The following is a 17,829-nucleotide window of genomic DNA, read 5'->3' as shown; positions in this document are numbered from 1 at the left end:
ACAAACAAGCGCGATGACAGGTGTTGGCTATCATATCAGTGCTGACGCGATGCCACTTTTTGCGCCCCAAAGCGTGATTGCACCCGAAAAGCTAGTTTTTAGGCCACATTTGGCTGTCACGAATTTTAGTAATTTTTGCTCAACTCCTGCAGCATTGGTGTCAAAGAAGCAAATAACCAAAAAATATTGGAGAATTTGATGACGTTTTGAAAAATCCAACTTATTACGTATATTAGGGTGTTCCAGAACAAAATCTATCAAAAAATCAACTTTTTAAGGTTTTTCTGATTACAAATGTGATAATTACACATTTTTCCTACAATTTTATTGGCATACGTTGTTCGGAGAACTTGTACACGGTGCTCCCCAGACCGTTATTATAAAATAAAAATCTCCATCCAATCGGTGCCCACCGTTCGTTTTCTATGGCTATCCTGCATGTCTGGACAAAATTTGGAAAAAATCGTAGGGCTTATTTTTGAGTTACGCCCTTTTAAAGGGCGTAAAGCCCAATATTCAAAGATAAAATCGAAATATTTAATACTCAACCATTTTTTAACGATTTTGATGAAATATTTTCTTGAAGAATTGTAATGCATTGAGTATTAGATTTGTTTTGCATAGTTTGTGTTGTAATAATTGAAGAAAATATGACGATTTTGTGAGTTGACATAAATAAAAGTGTATTTATATGAAAATGTTTCAATAATATTTGTAACTTCTCAGGTTCAAACACGGTAAGAAAAACGTGAATGTATATAAACAAAAAAATAAAGTAAAAGAAAGGAAAGCTCGTTAAAAGAGAAATTTAGCATAACATGTGAAAAGGGCCTAAGTGCTTTTTGTAAACAAACACGTTTCGATCGCTGTAGGGCCCAACTGTATCCACGAATATCTGCACCCTTTACCGATAGCCCGAAGATTGCACTTTCGGGAATATCATTGGCGTAGCTAGCTTTTTCTTTTTTGTTACTCACTCTCCTAAATAAACATGAGAAAGAGCGGGATGCAAGAGGGGGCCTGTGCTCCCTTTTTCATCCTTCTCTTTCTCGAGGTTATTTAGGAGAGTGAGTGAGTGAAAGAAAAAGCTAGCTACGCCAATGTGAAACATGTTTACAAAATGCACTTAGGCCCTTTTCACATGTTATGCTAGAAACGATATAATGTGTGTTTGAATTAATGGAAGAAGAGCTGTTGTTTTAAGCCCTTTACATACTAGTTTTTATCGCACAAGACAAAAAAAAAACGAATCAATTCTGTATAAAATCATGAACATTTATAAATTTTTAAAAATAATTTCATCTTATCAGATATGTATTGTATTTGAAAACCTTGTTTTTTGAATAAGAATGTAGTGTATTATAAATAATAATACCTACACTGAATGCCGCTTTACGGTGATAAAGACTACAAAAATGTGTGTAAATTTACTGTTGGAAAACATGATTATCACACCACAAACGCTTCCTGGCAGCGTGTTGTCTTATTTTTTAAAAACTATGTGGACATGAGATGCAATTGAAGAGACTTAGAAAAACGATAATGCCGAGGCAAGTCTGTTTATATCTCATTTTTTTCAACTTAGGCGCTGTCCATAATCTACGTAAGGTATCATAGTACTTAAATCCAACCTTGCTATTTTGTTAAAACATAGTCGAGTAGCCTTGAGTTGTTTTCAACAGTGAGCGAAAGTCTCTTTCCACCGCAGCACCTGTGCAACCGCCCGTACGAATAGCGCGTAATTGGGTTCGGAACCGATAGTAAATTTAAACACATTTTTGTGGTCTTTATTACCGTAAAGCGGCATTCAGTGTATATTTTTTGTAATACATTACATTCTTATTCAAAATATTACGTTTTCAAATACAATAAATACATATCTGATTAGATGTAATTATCATTAAAAATTTTTAAATCATCACATATTGGTGTTCATGATTTCATACAGAATTGATTAGTTTTTTTTTTGTCTTGTGCGAATAAAACTAGTATGAGCTTAAAACAACAGCTCTTCTTCCATTTATTCAAACACACATTATATAGTTTCTAGCATAACATGTGAAAAGGGCCTGAGTGCTTTTTGTAAACAAACATGTTTCAGAAAGTGCAATCTTCGGGCTATCGGTAAAGGGTGCAGATATTCGTAAGTACAGTTGGGCCCTACAGCGATCGAAACGTGTTTGTTTACAAAAAGCACTTAGGCCCTTTTCACATGTTATGCTAAATTTCTCTTTTTAAGAGCTTTCCTTTCATTTACTTTATTTTTTTTGTTTATATACATTCACGTTTTCTTACCGTATTTGAACCTGAGAAGTTACAAATATTATTGAAATATTTTCATATAAATACACTTTTATTTATGTCAACTCACAAAAACGTCATATTTACTTCAATTATTTCAACAAAAAACTATGCTAAACAAATCTAACACTCAATGCAACACAATTCTTCAAGAAAATATTTCATCAAAATCGTTAAAAAATGGTTAAGTACTAAATATTTCGATTTTTTCTTTGAATATTGGGCTTTACGCCCTTTTAAAAGGGCGTAACTCAAAAATGGGCCCTACGATTTTTTTCAAATTTTGACCAGACATGCAGGATAGCCATAGAAAACGAATGATGGGCACCGATTGGATGGAGATTTTTATTTTATAATAACGATCTGGGGAGCACCGTGTGTAGAAAACAAGTATAGCTTTCAATTTCTGCCGAAAGAATAAATTTTTGACAAGTTTTAGTGAAGTTATGATATTTTGAAGTTCAAAAATAGTCGAAAAACACAAAATTGATTTGATGCACCTTTTAATTTTATTGGATTTGACTGAAATTTTGACCAGTTACTTCTTTTCGGACCCGGCGCACGCTAGTGATGGCCAATGTGATACTCGCTTACTACCTTACGCATAATATGTTCATTGTTTCGAAATTTAAGAACTCTCTTAAGTGCAACTAGAAAACTGTAATCTTACAAAAATTGTATTCTTTGTATGTCTTTAATCTTCAGCAGGGTATTTTTAGAGCAAAAAAGTACCTTTTTCTGCAAGAGTTTGAAAAGTTTATTGTCGCGCTTATCTTAGATTCTCAGCAAGCTGCGTTCGAAACGCGCAGCCTCAGATCGCGCCAGACCGCGCACGTATGATTTGTACACGGTGTGTATCTTGGCTAAAACTGTTTTGCAGCCGCCGGGTGGAGCTGTCAGCCGCCGTTTACAAATCAAACGGGCGCAATCTGATGGCGGCTGATTCAGATCAGCAGGATCTGAGTGATTAAGCTAGGATGCACAATACTTTCCCTGTACGAGAAAATTGAGTTTCTCATATAAAACTTCAAGTCAAGTGCGAAATAGCTTACCGATTTTGTAGATTTAATTTTATTATTTTTCAGGGTTTCATTTGGGTCCATTTGCAACCATTTGTGATTGTGCGGTGTTGAGTAATCGTAATTTTGCAAAAATCGACACGACCATGGTCGGCAATGGAAGTTTTCATGTCTTTTTTACTTCAACCTCTGATTTGATAGCTGTTATTTCCCAATCAAATTCCGTAAATAATTGTAATAAGATTATTATAGTTTTTAACATGACAACATTCAGTAAGCTATCCACGAACTACTCCGTTACCACGCAACGCTTATACTTGACTTGAAAATGTATTGAATGTGTCTTGAAATGAACTTATTTTCACCACTGTAAATTTCAAACATATATCAATTATATTGATTAACCTGGGCTTGTTAGGGGTATATCTGTAAGTAAAAAGAAAATCGCGTTAAGTACTGTTCCTTTGAATTCCACTAAGAATTTGCATCCTTTGACAGATACGTATTTCGACCTCAACTGTAAGGTCGTCTTCAGTGTCTTGTACTTGACTCGACTTCCGATTTTCTTTTTACTTATATATCAATTAGTTTCTCTCTTATGTTTCCAGAGTGTTGTCCACTCTGTTGGAAGTTAAAAATTATGGAAGTAAATTTTGTCAGTGCAATGACTTGACTTTTAAATAGTGCTATCATCGTTCAGCGTAGTAACTTTGCGGCACGATAATAGACTCTCTTAAAGATTTATTGGTGCTATAAAGATAATCAATCTATTTTCTAAACCACTTCAATAAATTCCAGCTCTCCCATATCGCTACTGTATCCAACGCACCCGCCCCTGCGCAGCAGTGACGCCGCTGATTCCGATATCTTATCAACCGCAACCGCAATCGCACCACATCTCAAACAGGCATATTTCCCATTGCAGACTTATCCAAAAGGTGCAGCTCCGAGGCATCTCGTTATCAGTTCAGCGGCAGCTTCCGCGCTCGAAGCACGTTCCGTCACCCGTGGTAACCCGTGGTCGCCGCCGTTATCATCCGTCGCCGTTGTTGTTGGTAGGTCAATTGCAACCATGGTGGATCCCGCCGCGCTCGGTCTAACCGAGGACGACGTCGAGCTGATTGTGAAGCGCTATCTCCAGGAGAAACGTGACAAGTATAACGCAAAATTCCGTGTGCTATCGTATCATGTGAAGCGATTGAGCGAAGAACCGATTGGGTATCTTGGGGATCATTACTTCCTGAATGTGGTATTGCGCGAAAAAATGGTGCATTATTCGGCAGAAGAGGAAGAATACGCGGAGGAAGAATATCTCAGTTTCTTTTTGAAAATTCTACCAGAGCAGGTGCCCAAATTGGCGGACTACGTGCGGGAAATGGGTTGTTTCAGGAAAGAAATTCAACTTTACACCCATCTTATTCCGAGACTTCAGGACGTTACGATAGGGACAAAACCTTTCGCGCCCAGAGCCTATCTCACAAAGGACGAAAAGTTGCTCGTCTTTGAGAACCTTAAGGCCGAAGGTTACCGTATGTTAGAGAACAATAAGAGTTTGTTAGATTTTGCCCACTTGGAAGTGGCCCTCAAAACCGTAGCCAAATTGCATGCTGCTTCCCTGGTGCTGGAAGAACGAACCAAACAGCCCATCGCGAAGCTCTATTCGGGACATTTGAACGAGAACGTCTACATCGATGACGAGACGTACGTCCGCAAAACGAACCTCGACAATGCCATCAAAGCGCTGTGCGAGCTCATAAAGCGCATCGACAAATACAAAAACTCCGACAAGCTGGACTACATCCTCGGAAAGTTTCCGGAGGTGATTAGGAGAATTTACGACTTTGCCCGACCGTCGACAGAGTACCGGAACGTCTTCAACCACGGCGATTTGTGGAACAACAATCTGATGTTCAAGTACGACGAGCCGGAGAAAACCGCACCGAACAGCGATCCAGGTGAGTTGGTGTTTTTGTGTTTATCATGGTGTATTAAAGTTAATCTACACGGTGTTCCTGTGATCATTGACTGTAAAAATAATGTGTTTGTAAGCATGTCTCTCTATTTTCCATCTGTTTTGTTACACTCACAAAAACAGCAAAATATCTTCAAGAATTACTTCAGATGTATTCCAGGACTTCCCTAAAGATTTTTTTTATTAAGATTCACAGCATTTCTCTTAAAATTCTTGAGCAATAAGCATCTCTGAGTAAAATGGTTTTAGGTAGACACTTAAGTATGGAAATTCATGTTTTTTTTTATTTTTTTACATACGGCGGTGCAGTCAATAATCCATTTCTGAAGCATCTGAAACTGCAAAGTTTCATTCGCTCAATCGTCTAACTAATTATCATCATAATGAATTTAGGCAAATTTAACCAACACATATGTTTGTTGATATACATAATAAAAAAAAAAGTTGTTACTAGGTAACACTAGTTTACAGCATTTTTGAACTCGGTAAGCTGATGATCATTTTTGGTGTAGAATCATGCCCTGAGTTCGAAAACGCGAAAGATAAAAATTACAGTGGAGCGGATTTTTTTTCGACTTTCCATACAAGGGTGATGATTTTAAAACGATTTTCGTTATATTTTTAAGCAAAGTCGCTCACTTCAAATATATCATTCTCCGTAATCAATGCTCCGATTGAGCTGAAATTTTTACTGTATCTCGCCTACATATGATATGTCAAATAAACGTCGAGAAAGAGTTTTTAAATCGTGTTTTTCTTATTGAAAAAAATACATTTCTTCAAAAAACTTTTGGAAATTTTGCTAAAATTTAAGGAGATCATCCCTAAAACTCGCCAATATCTTGAATTTCATCAATCTGACGCAAAACCTGTATTCAGATGATCGAATGGTATTGTATTCAGCTTTTAATTTATGGAAAATATTTAAAATTGGTTGAACAAAACGCAATATATTTGAATTTTAGTAAATTACATATTTTGAAATGTTGCAAAACTCGATATTGAGCTAAACGATCAACGATCAACGATCAATTCTGACTATACATGTCAATGGTTGCTCCTCCGTGATTGATCTGAACTGGTACCAGTTGCACTGAGATCCAACTGAATAAGGGGCTGGGACATTCCACTTATTCTCAAAGTGCAATTTTAGCAGCTCATGCATATTTGATCAATAACGGCGCCGGCCAAGTCCTTATAGTCAGCTGGGAAGGGAAAGGAATGTTAGAGTGTACTGGTTGTTGCTACTAGAGACCGAGAGCACTCTGCGTCCCCACAATCAGCACGGACTGGGGTATTTGTTAGATGGAAAGGATGGGAGATCTGGGAGTTACCGTTGGGTCGGTGATGCGATCCATGGATTGGGGGTTATTTATAGTGTTCGTGATAGATTGTGTGGTGAATAAGGTGAATAAGGTCAAGCGGCACAGCACGCTTTGGTTGCATAACTTATATATACACTGTGCTGTGAGTGGAAGTTGGAAGGGAGGGAAACGACTTTTTTCAATTCGTGTCTGGTTCTAGCGATGGCTATGAACATATGAATATATATGAGTTGTATATGTAGAGAAGAGAGAGAGCGAGAGAAAGTGGATAGAAAGATACAAAGTAGGATGAAAAGGACGGGCCAGGGATTGAACCCATGACCTTCTGCATACGAATCAGAAGCGGTAGCCACTAGACCACCAAGCCCGTCATGTTGCAAAACTCGATATTGAGCTAAAACTCAAAAACTGTTCTACTTTAAATTTTTTGAAGGTCGGTTTTGAAATCAGCATTAAATTGTGCTTCAAAAATTTTGGTCGTTGACAGGAGTTCACGACTTTCGTTTTATTTTGTAAACTAGTGTAATTAGCTAATTGTTGAGCAGTATCAAGAAACTTTGTTATAAATCCATCCTAAGTTATCTTCGCTCAATTTAAACGACTGATATAGGGGGTGTATAGCCGCAGTTGTAAAAGCGTGGGTCTGGGTATTCAGCATGACCATGCTAAGGGTGACGGGTTTGATTCCCGCTCGGTTCAGGAACTTTCCGTAAAGGAAACTTCCTTAACTTCTTTGGACATAGAGTATTCTCGTTCCTACCACACGATATACACATGCAAAATGTTCATTGGCAGGTGGAGCTCTCAGTTAGTAACTGAGTAAGTGCTCATACAATAAATACTGAGCTGAGATGCCGGTTTTCTTAGATAGAACCAAGCCAAGGAGAAGAAAAAGTATCACATGAGTGATATGATATTAAATCGATGCATTTGCAAAATTATAAATATTTTTATTATAACTTGATTGAAGATTGTATACCGCCGTTGACACGGAAACTGCGCAATCGTTAAAATTTATTTTAAGAAATATTTGTTACGAATTATGTTTTGCTAGTAAACCTTTTGCACTGTCTAAAATTACTTTTTGCAATTACAATCACTATTACGATGGCTCAAACCATAGGTGAAAAGAAAAAAAATGTTCTCCAATCGATCTCGAACAGATAATCTTCAGATCTACGGCCCAACATCATACCACTGTGCTAAGGGCATGTCATAAATGCAGACATGGTTATGACCAATATAAACTGAAATCTTCATTCAAATTTTTTTCAGTAATCTTTATTGGTATGTCATTCGATTTTTACATTCATCAACTTAAACTAGGTGTTCTGTGTATTGTTACATACTATCATCCTAATTTTATACAATAAATGTAAGCTATTATCAATATTTTTTAATAACATATTACATTAAACTTGTTGTAGCAGTTAAGTTTTTTGCAGGCTCGTGTGCCTGCGTGTCATGAATACATTTTTTCAACTTACGCTAGTGCTACTTAACTTAACTCAAACTAATTATACAAAGAACTAATCGTAACAATAGAAGACTGCAACGATTTTTGACGAACATTTACAATGATTTTTATTGCCATTTGTTCTAAGGTTTGGAAATTTGATGTAACTCATTAGTGCTATACCAGGGAGGTAACTCCAAAATCATCTTAGAAATTCTGTATCCTCTGAAGTTACTTCTGTCTGGTATTGCATTGCAACAGCTCGATCTTATTGGGACAGCATACAACATGTCCGGTTTAAACATTTGTTTATACAGGGGCAAGACAGGCAAAATTTTCACTTTTCAAAAAAAAATTCAACTACATAGCTGTAACTTTTTGAAAAGTGCATCAAATGTTCTCAAATTTTAGTGGTCCAAATTTGGAAAAAAAATCGGGCTTTTCTGCACGAAGTAATAAATATTCTTTAAAAAGGCATGATTATCCGATAGCCAACTTCGATCATTTATGACTTATATAATTAGCTCTGAAAAAACGTTTGATTGACGTTTGTTAATAATTTTAAACAAGAGAAAAAAAGTTATAGCGATTTCATTTATTTTGTGATTTTTTTAGTAAACTGGTCTATTTTAAATATGCATCCCATTACTTTTTTTTATTTCATTGCCGGCTATGTTGTTACTTTCCGTCAAAACATATTTATATTGAAGTCAATTGCAGGAAATTTAAATAAGCTATAATTAGCATCTTGAATTTTGAAACGATGTTGAAGTTTTGGATAATTTTGTGTTACATTTAATAATGTATTATTAATATTAGTAATGTTAAAAATGCATATATATAAATAGGGTGATTAAGGGTATTATCGGCATGACATCTTGATCATGGGTAGTATCATCGGGTTCCGGGTCATTTGGCCGAAAAATGAATGATGAATTTACTATGACTCGAAGAAGGAACAATCTTTTTTCGAAGCCAACTGATCCCTGAATGGCTTAACTAGAAAGAATAGCCTATGATTATAAGCAGGAAATATTTCTGACTAGATTTCTGATGATCATATTGGCAGAGAGAATGTCAAAAACTTCTTCTGATTTTTTTTTTGATCATGATTCGACCAATCGACATTCGGCCAAACGACACATTCGGTCAAATGGCCAGACACCATATAATCGACATCTTCGTCATGAGCAGTAAAATTCTGCTTGGTTGGGAAAGATTTGAGGTCAATTTTGTGTTCAATCGTTTTCATAAAACCCCACATGACGAAGAGAACAAAATTAAAATACTAGTCTAAATTGGTGTTTGACCATTTGACTGAATGCCGTTTGGCCGAATGTCGTTTGGTCGAACGCCGTTTGGCCGAATGGGTCGTTTGACCGAATGTCGATTGGTCGAATGATCAAAAAATATCGGAAGAAGTTTTTGACATTCTCACTGCCAATATGATCATCAGAAATATTTCCTTTTTTTAATCATAGGCTTTTCATTCTAGTTTTGATATTATGGGATTAGTTTGCGTTGAAACTGCCTATATTTTATCAAAGATTCTTCCTTCTTTGAATCGTAGGCTGTTTTTTCGAGTGATACTGAGGAAGGGGACAGTGGCATGGTCTTCTTTCATTTTTTGGCCAAACGGCATTCGGCCAAACGACATTCAGTCAAATGGCATTCGGCCAAATAACCATTTCAGCCAAACGGCATTCGGCCAAATGGCGTTCGGCCAAATGACCCGCAAGATGCTACAAACACACGTATTTTACTTCAATTTAAATGAAACCACTTTTCAGCTGTAACGATTTCTGTAAAAAAATCAGATTATCTTTTGGCGGATCGACTGAGGATTTCCATCTAAGATTTAAACGGCTACGTACTCTTTTAAGTTACTCAAGTTTAACTCATAAGTTGAATTGTTTTGTCTAACACCATGTCACTAATGACGATAAAGTATAGCCTAGGATATGTCGAAAAATTTTGCCGAAGACCGCAAAGGGATCTGACGCTTGTGGAAAAAGTTATTCGCCTGGTAACTTAGGCCATAAATTTAGATTTTATTATTGATGTTATTCATTTACATGTTAATTCACAGAGAACAGACATCCAAGCCCAGTTCCAAAAATGTGTAAGGAATTTAACGGCCATTTAAAATGGCAACATCGTGGCGCTGCGATCGGTTAGTTTCTCATACTAATATAATTCACCACTTGAAATGTTTCAGTTCACCACTGACTGTGGCAATATGGTGTTTGGTGGCGCAATTCCTCGTGTATTGGTTTGTATCCTTACTCAAGTAAGGATTCAAATCCTTACACAACTTTCTGAAAGAAATTTGTTCTAGCCTGGATGTCTGTTCTCTGTGGTAAAATGTTAAGCATCACCGGGCAATCTGTACGTTATAACTTTTTTCACAAGTGTACACTCAGGAAAATTGCCTCATACTTAATGACAAATATCCATGTGCCAAACCACATCCAAAGTATATGCAACCAATACCCGATTACGCAGGCAAATTAGCGCATGAATAGTATGCGCTCTAAATTGTATGAGTCGCTGCTGTATGGTGCTTCATCAAAAGTATGAGTCGCACTAATGGAAAACATTTGTTTACCCCCATTGCAAAAATCCATGTCCCGGACACATAGAAGGAATGAAGATTTTTTTCCCAGTGTAGGATCACTTTGCGGTCTTCGGCAAAGTTTTTCGGCATATTCTAGGCTATACTTCTACGTCATTAGTTAGATCGTTTTAGACAAAAAATTTCAATTTATGAGAAAAATGTAAAAAATGTACGTTTTTCCATAATAAATTCTATTCAAATTTCGCAAATGCGGAATACGGGGAAGCAACCAATCGCTCCCAAATTTTGCACAGTTGTTTTGGAGCTAAAAGGAATCGAAAAAGCTTTGTTCCGAAAAATCGATTTTGTTGACCCAATCGATGCTTCCTGAAACTGTTTCTAACATAATAACCATATACTGACTCCACCAGTGCATGAACATAATACTCCTTCACCAATCCATGTAATATAAATATAGTATGTTTCACTATTGATAAGGGTTCATTCGCTACTTCAAATAAATCAAATCAAACTGCATGAAAACTAACAAATAGATTGGATTCTCGTTGTTCAACATGTATACATGTGGTCTAACTGAGATCTTTGAGATGAATGTATTGGAATGAAACCTTCTTGGAATCTTCCTGAAACCTACGAAAACCACTTCCAAACCCCGTGAAACGTGGAGTTTAATAGGTGTTCCAGAGGGTTTCAAGAGCCTTTCGGGGGTTTTCTAGGGGTTCCTGGGGCGTTTCAGGGCAGGATTCAGAGGGTTTCAATGGCGCTACAGGGGCGTTTTAAGGCGTTCCTAAGTAAACCATCTAAAACGTCTGAAACGTATCTGAAACCTTGTCTGAAACTCCCTCTGTAAGTCCCTTGAAAGTCTTGAAATGTCTTGAAACGCCTTGAAATGCCTTTAAGTCCCACTGAAGCATCCCTGGTACCTCGTTGAGGGCCTCCTGCAAACTCTTCAAAACCCCACTGACTCCACCCAAACGCCCAGAAACCTTTCGAAATGGCTTGGAACTCCTCTGAAATCCGCTTGAAACTCCATTGAAAGCTCTCTGAATAGGGTTACCATATCTGACACACATGAAAAGAGTACATTAAAGAATTCATATAATAGAGTACCGTAAAACTTTGATAGTGCGACAGACGTTGTATAGTTAATCTTTTAACTATGATTCCTTCAATCAGGTAGAAAAAATGCAAATGTTGATCCAAACTACCCAACTAACAATTGCAAGTCACAAACAAGCAAGCTTGCTGAATTGTTGCTTTATTATGGTAATGATAGCTGAACTAAAATTATGCTCTACACATTACTGTTCAAATGATTTTTCAATTGAGAAAGTAGTCAATGTTCGACTTTCCTCATCGATATCAACAATGATAAATTAAAACACTTGTCAAAAGTTTAACAAGAAATTTATTCGACAAGCATTGATTCCTTAACAGAAGAGTTTAACAAAACATTTGTCTGCATCTTCTTAAGCTGATGTATCGATAAGCTTATGCTCCTGAACAATGTGTGTCAAATAAACGCCTTCAGCCCGTCATAGTTTGACTCGGAACTTTGTTCGGATTATAGGATAAATCATGGCTAAAACTGTTTAGACAACCTAGTTAGAACCAATATTTTAAACGAATCACATAAAATAAAACAGAATAGAATTATGTAGTTTAACATTGAGTGCCAAGAGCCGTAATCAACGTAATTCTCTTGTTAAAGCAAACGTTACATGTTTTATATTTTTAAAACAAGTACTGCCGTGTGCAGCATAGTTGTCCCATGTTAATAGGGAATCCCATAGAACATGGGACAACTATGCTGCCCACGGCAGAGTACTGGCCTCTGAGTATGTGTTAAGCTACTCGAATAAGTATTGTAAAACTTTAAAACATGTTTAAATAGGCTTTTTAATCTAACTTTTGATTTTGTTGATTTGGGGTAACATTGATCATGTCAGTGATCAATGTACGTTTGTGTTGAAAATACCATTACCTTCTTAACTCGGGGTCGTTGATTTCGAATATGCTGTCCTAATTTTTACAAGTTATGTACTTTTTGAGTTGTTTTAGGATTAAAACCCTCCCAACCGCGAATAACGCCTGAAGGTAGGCAATGACTTAAGGAAGTGATAGCACACTTTAAATAAATCGTATATTTTATTGAAAAACAGCATTTTTATAAAAGTTTCGTTTACTAAACCCAACTCTATGATATCATATTGAAGTAATACAGTGATTTCGAACCTCATATTGCATCTAGTATTCACGCCAAGCATGAGTGTTTGACAATGTATCTCATTGCGTTACGAAACACAGTTATGGAAAAATCGATTCATGAAATTCAGTTTTCATGAATTGCACGTCATTTAATAGCTAAATGATAGTAGATTACGATATACCATTCGATAGCATAAACTGATTCAATGTAAAATGCTTGTTTGGACATTTCATGAGGCCGGTCAAGTCGATCAATGTTACCCCGCTGATCAATGATACCCCGTTTTACGGTACCTTGATTATTATATTCTTTATCTTCCGTAGCAATTCGATTGTACGAGACGCTTGGATCGATGCATATGACAATTCATTGCTATCTTGCTTACTGAATATTGTTCACATAGTCACCTAGAAAACCAAACAGCATTCAGAAATCGACACATTTCAAGTATTCAGAATCGACACATTTCAAGTATCCCTCGAAAAATCTACCATTTAAGTATTATTCTCGCGTGTGAAAAGTTAGTTATTTTGAAACTTAATTGCAAAAATTTTTTTATGCAATTCAGTATCATAATTAACATTTTATATAACTCATTTTGGTACAATAAATTTTTCCGAACTGGCTCATTATGCAACTGAAATGAGTTGCATAATGAAAAATAGTTGTATAATGTTCATAATGCAACTCAGAGTTGCATTATGAACATTATGTAACTCAAATGGGTTGCATTATGAAAAAAATCATTGCATAAAATTTTGTATGGAACTCGTTGCAAAACTTGATTTTTCAGCACTCTTCGTATTTATCCAACTCGGCAAGCCTCGTTGGATAAATGTACGACTCGTGCTGAAAAATTCAACTTTTTGCAACTCGTTACATAAATAACTATATTTATACTCAATCCAGTTGTGTACGCAACTTAGGGTTTGGGTACTAGTAGTGGACCCCCTAAGCCATAGAAATTTACTTCTGCGGCTTTTTCGCTATGTTAAGGCAGTGGATTGTTCCAAAGTGGATTTTTTCAACAAGTTTCACGTCCCCTCTTTATGTTAAGACCGTCAAACAATCAACATTTATAAATTATTCCAGTGAAATACGCATTTGAAAATACGCATCGATGTTGCCTATAATGGACACCACCGGGGTCCATTATAGGATTATTTACAAATATCTTGGCGCCTATAGTGGACCCCCCATTTGATTTCCATGTTAGCTGTCACGCTGCCGACGGTGCCTATAGTGGACCCTCCCTGAGTGTGCGTATAGTGGACCCTTTTGAGTGTTTACATTCATTAAATAGTTAAAATAACCGATTGTTGCGGCCACTGGGTCATTTGTTTACCAGGAACTGCTGTGTAGCAATGTAATTGATGTTCCCCCGGTGGAAGTTGCCTGGAAACAGTTGATTTGGGCATTTATATTCGAGTTTTTTTTGAAGGGGGTCCACTATAGGCGCAGGGTCCACTACTAGCACACAACCCCTGTTAAAAAAAAATTTATGGTCATCGGAACACCGTCATTTTTAATATATCTAACCCATGCAGTCTTATAAAACTATGTAGCTATATGTATTAACCCCCGCTTCCCATATCGAACTAACACACCCTGCTTCTCTTCCCCCGTAGTGCCCGTGACCGCTGTGCTCGTCGACTATCAGTTCTCTCGTCTCGCGCCGCCGGCGTACGATGTGATGTCGCTTATCATGATATCAACGCTTAGCTCGTTCCGCAACAAACATCTCGAGGAGTGGAAGAACATTTACTACGACGAACTGGGCTCTCTGCTAGCGCAGCATCTGTGCGATTCGATCCATCCCGTGGAGGACCTGCTGCCACGGGCGGAATTCGACGAATCGTGCCGCGAGTACCATCTGGCGGGACTGATCGAAAGTTGTATGTACTTCCATTGGCCGCCGACGCCCGATTGCTACGAGATTGCCAACGGGGCCGACTGGTTCGACGAGTCCCGGAAGCCGGAGGTTTTTGTAAGGGCTAGCTTAAATGGGTTCGAACGGTACGAGGACTACCGAGTTCGGATAAGTGATATGATAATGCAAATTGTTGATGGGTATGTGCTGGGGGATGAATAGGAAGGAATAAAATGTTCTCCGTGTTGTAGAATCTAAATTTTGTTCTTTATTTGGGTTGTTTTGGATGAGAATTATTTACAGACAAACATACACTTTACACTCGCATTAATTAGACAGACGAACAGAAAACTGAAAGACTATCATTAGATAGAAGAGGCTCATTTAGAGAAAACTAATCCCATTCTTCAACGGATCCAAGTTTCGGCATTCGACTTATAGGAGGGATTCGCCGTTTTGTCTTTCGATGTTTTGTCCCTAAGCCTTTCTGAAGGAATCAGTAGAGATATTCCTAGACCATACATTCTCAGAGTAATTTTGGGAGGAATCCCTTGGGAATTTTCTGAAGAAATCACATGACGAATTCTTAGAGAAATCCTAGCAGAAAATCCCTAAAATCTTTGGAAATAAGAAGCAAATTTTACATATTTCCACTGAGACGAAATTCACTTTACACCCCAGAGCCACCTGTTGAAAAGATTTCTTACTCATATTCAAATCAACAGATACCTGTTGACATGAGACCTATCCAAGGTGTAACAATGCAGAAGAATCTTGAAGTAATCTGGTAAGCAGAGGTGGGCACACTTACCGTTAACCGTTAATGCATTTTTGACGAACATTTGCCTATATTTCCAAAAAGGCCACTTCAAAATCCACTATCAATGTTCTCCAATCTGATAGTCAGGTGTACCTTTTTATTGAGGTGGAAAAAATTCAATGTATACTTTAAGTTTTCGAGTTATTGAGAGGCGAACGCAATTTAACGGTTAACGGATAGTTGTCGTTAACCGTTAATCGTTAAATTGCGTTCGCCTCTCAATAACTCGAAAACTGAAAGTTCCAATCGAACTTTTTCCACCTCAATAGAAAGGTACACTTTACTTTCAAATTGGAGAACATTGACAGTGAACGGTCCACTGCACGAATTTATTCTGGCCTGCTTACTCTCACACGAAATTTGACGTTTGAGCGGTGTCGGTACCTCTCAAACGTCGAATTTCGTGTGAGAGTAAGCAGGCCAGAATAAATTCGTGCAGTGGACCACTGTTAAGTGACCTTTAGGGAAATAGAGGCAAATATTCATCCAAAATGCGTTAACGGTTAACGGCAAGTGTGCCCACCTCTGATGATACGATATTGGTTTTAAAAGGTCTAGTTTGGAGTGGAGAGCTCAAGTAACATTTTGCAGTCAAATAGACTAGAAGTGGTTCATAGAACCAAGGTATAAGGTTTTTTGACGGTTCTCAGACCAATTAGTCATCACAATGTTACTTTGGAGGGAACGGTCTCTGTGGCCGGAGTTATTCCGGTGGGTCACTGGATCAGATTCTTATAAAAAAGTGGTATAGAAATTCAATTTTTTCATACACGAAGATAGAGTATTGGTTTCTTCTGAAAAGTTATGGAAAAATGTATTGTTGGCCTGCTAGGATTCCTTCAGAAATTCGTCTTAGAAGTTCTAGAAGCAATGCCTGATAGAAGAAGAGTTGCTCTCTGTCACTATCAATAATAGGCAAACCGCCGATTTTGATAGGCTGACCGGCTGACTGCGATCCAAGTCAGCGTGTGCTCTGTTGAGTCACCGTCACTTTTCTTTTCCCATCACGACTGGACTGATTGCGATGGCGGGTAGATATCACTGATAGGCCATCTTTAAAATTCATTTAAAAATCAAAATAAATATTTAAAGTGATGACATTTGAATATGTGATACAGAATAACAAGTTTTGTATGTTAGTCATTAAACATTTTGAGTTTTGGCTTAAATCTGGAAGCCTGGAGTGCGGGTCAGTATCATTTTGATATTGATCGGCCTACAGTGATAGTGACGGTGGTGCAAAATCAGTAGTCAACTGACATGACTGATATTTCGCAGCTCTGTCAGAAGCCCAGAAGAAGTTTCAGGAGGAATTCTTGAAGGGGGTTTCTGAAGGAATTCCGGAGGAAGGAATTCCCGAAAGAATCCCGGAGAAGTTTTTGGAGGAATACTGAATGGAATTCCCGAGAGAACTTCTGGAGGAACCCCGGAAGAAATACCGTCAAAAAAGACTTATAAAAACATACCAGGAGAATCTCGGATGGAATTCCTGGAGAATTCCAAGAACTCTTTGAGAAATTCCGGAAGATATGGCTTGAAGTCCCAGAAGGAATCACTGAAGAAATTCTAGGAGTTCCGGGAGGAACCTTTTAGGAATCTCAGATGGAGATCCCAGAGGGATCACGGAAAGAGAGATCCTAGAATAAATTTGTGGAGATACCATTGAAGTAATTCTTGGAGGAATCTCCGAATTAATTTATAGAGAAATTACGGAAAGAATTTTGAAGGAATTTGGAAACTCATAAAGTAATCTCAGAGGTTATTTAAAAAATGTCAGGAAATTCTACCACAGATAACATCGGAGAATTCCCGTCATTCAACTGAGAATCCGTCAAGGATATCTGTCAGAGATTCCGCCAATAAATTTGGTGTCATTCCATCACAAGTTATACGGGGATGACTTTGGAAATTCCTCCAGTGAATCCTTCGGGATTCTACTAGAAATTCTTTCGAGTATTTGGCCAAATTAAATCGCAAAATTCGCATCGGATTCTTTCGGTAATTCGTCGCATTCCAGTGCAAGTTCCGCTAGGGACTTCTTCGAATATCTAAGGCTTCATCGAGGTTTATTCCATGGATTCTGTTGGAAATTTATTTGAAGATTCGATTGGCTCCTGTTCGTAACAGGATTGAAAAATATCAGATTTTGTACATTTTGTACGTAGCAGATCACAGTGAGTATTAACCTTCATCCAGCCAACGTACATTTTCCACCTTCGGAAAAGCACAAAAATGGTCATAACTTTTTTGTTTTTCGAAGGATTTTGATGAAATTTTCA

General features: G+C 37.5%; 1 protein-coding gene across 7 annotated transcripts in view; it reads left to right on the top strand.

The window, feature by feature from the left end:
- LOC109398299 (uncharacterized) overlaps positions 1-17,829 on the top strand; it is a 44,449-nt gene that overhangs the window by 6,946 nt on the left and 19,674 nt on the right. For 5 of the 7 annotated variants that reach the window (XM_062849149.1, XM_062849148.1, XM_062849146.1 and 2 more), the window contains one exon: positions 4,246-5,275. In XM_062849149.1, coding sequence (XP_062705133.1) covers positions 4,246-5,275 — 1,030 coding nt within the window. Of the gene's footprint in view, positions 1-4,245; positions 5,276-14,488; positions 14,990-17,829 lie in introns of those variants that run through there. The other 2 variants (XM_029864281.2, XM_062849150.1) reach the window with 1 other exon arrangement.

The sequence above is a fragment of the Aedes albopictus genome, chromosome 2 (assembly GCF_035046485.1).
Source record: "Aedes albopictus strain Foshan chromosome 2, AalbF5, whole genome shotgun sequence".
Classification (NCBI taxonomy): domain Eukaryota; kingdom Metazoa; phylum Arthropoda; class Insecta; order Diptera; family Culicidae; genus Aedes; species Aedes albopictus.
Note: the sequence above shows the minus strand (reverse complement) of the source record. Positions and strands in the feature narration are given on the sequence as shown.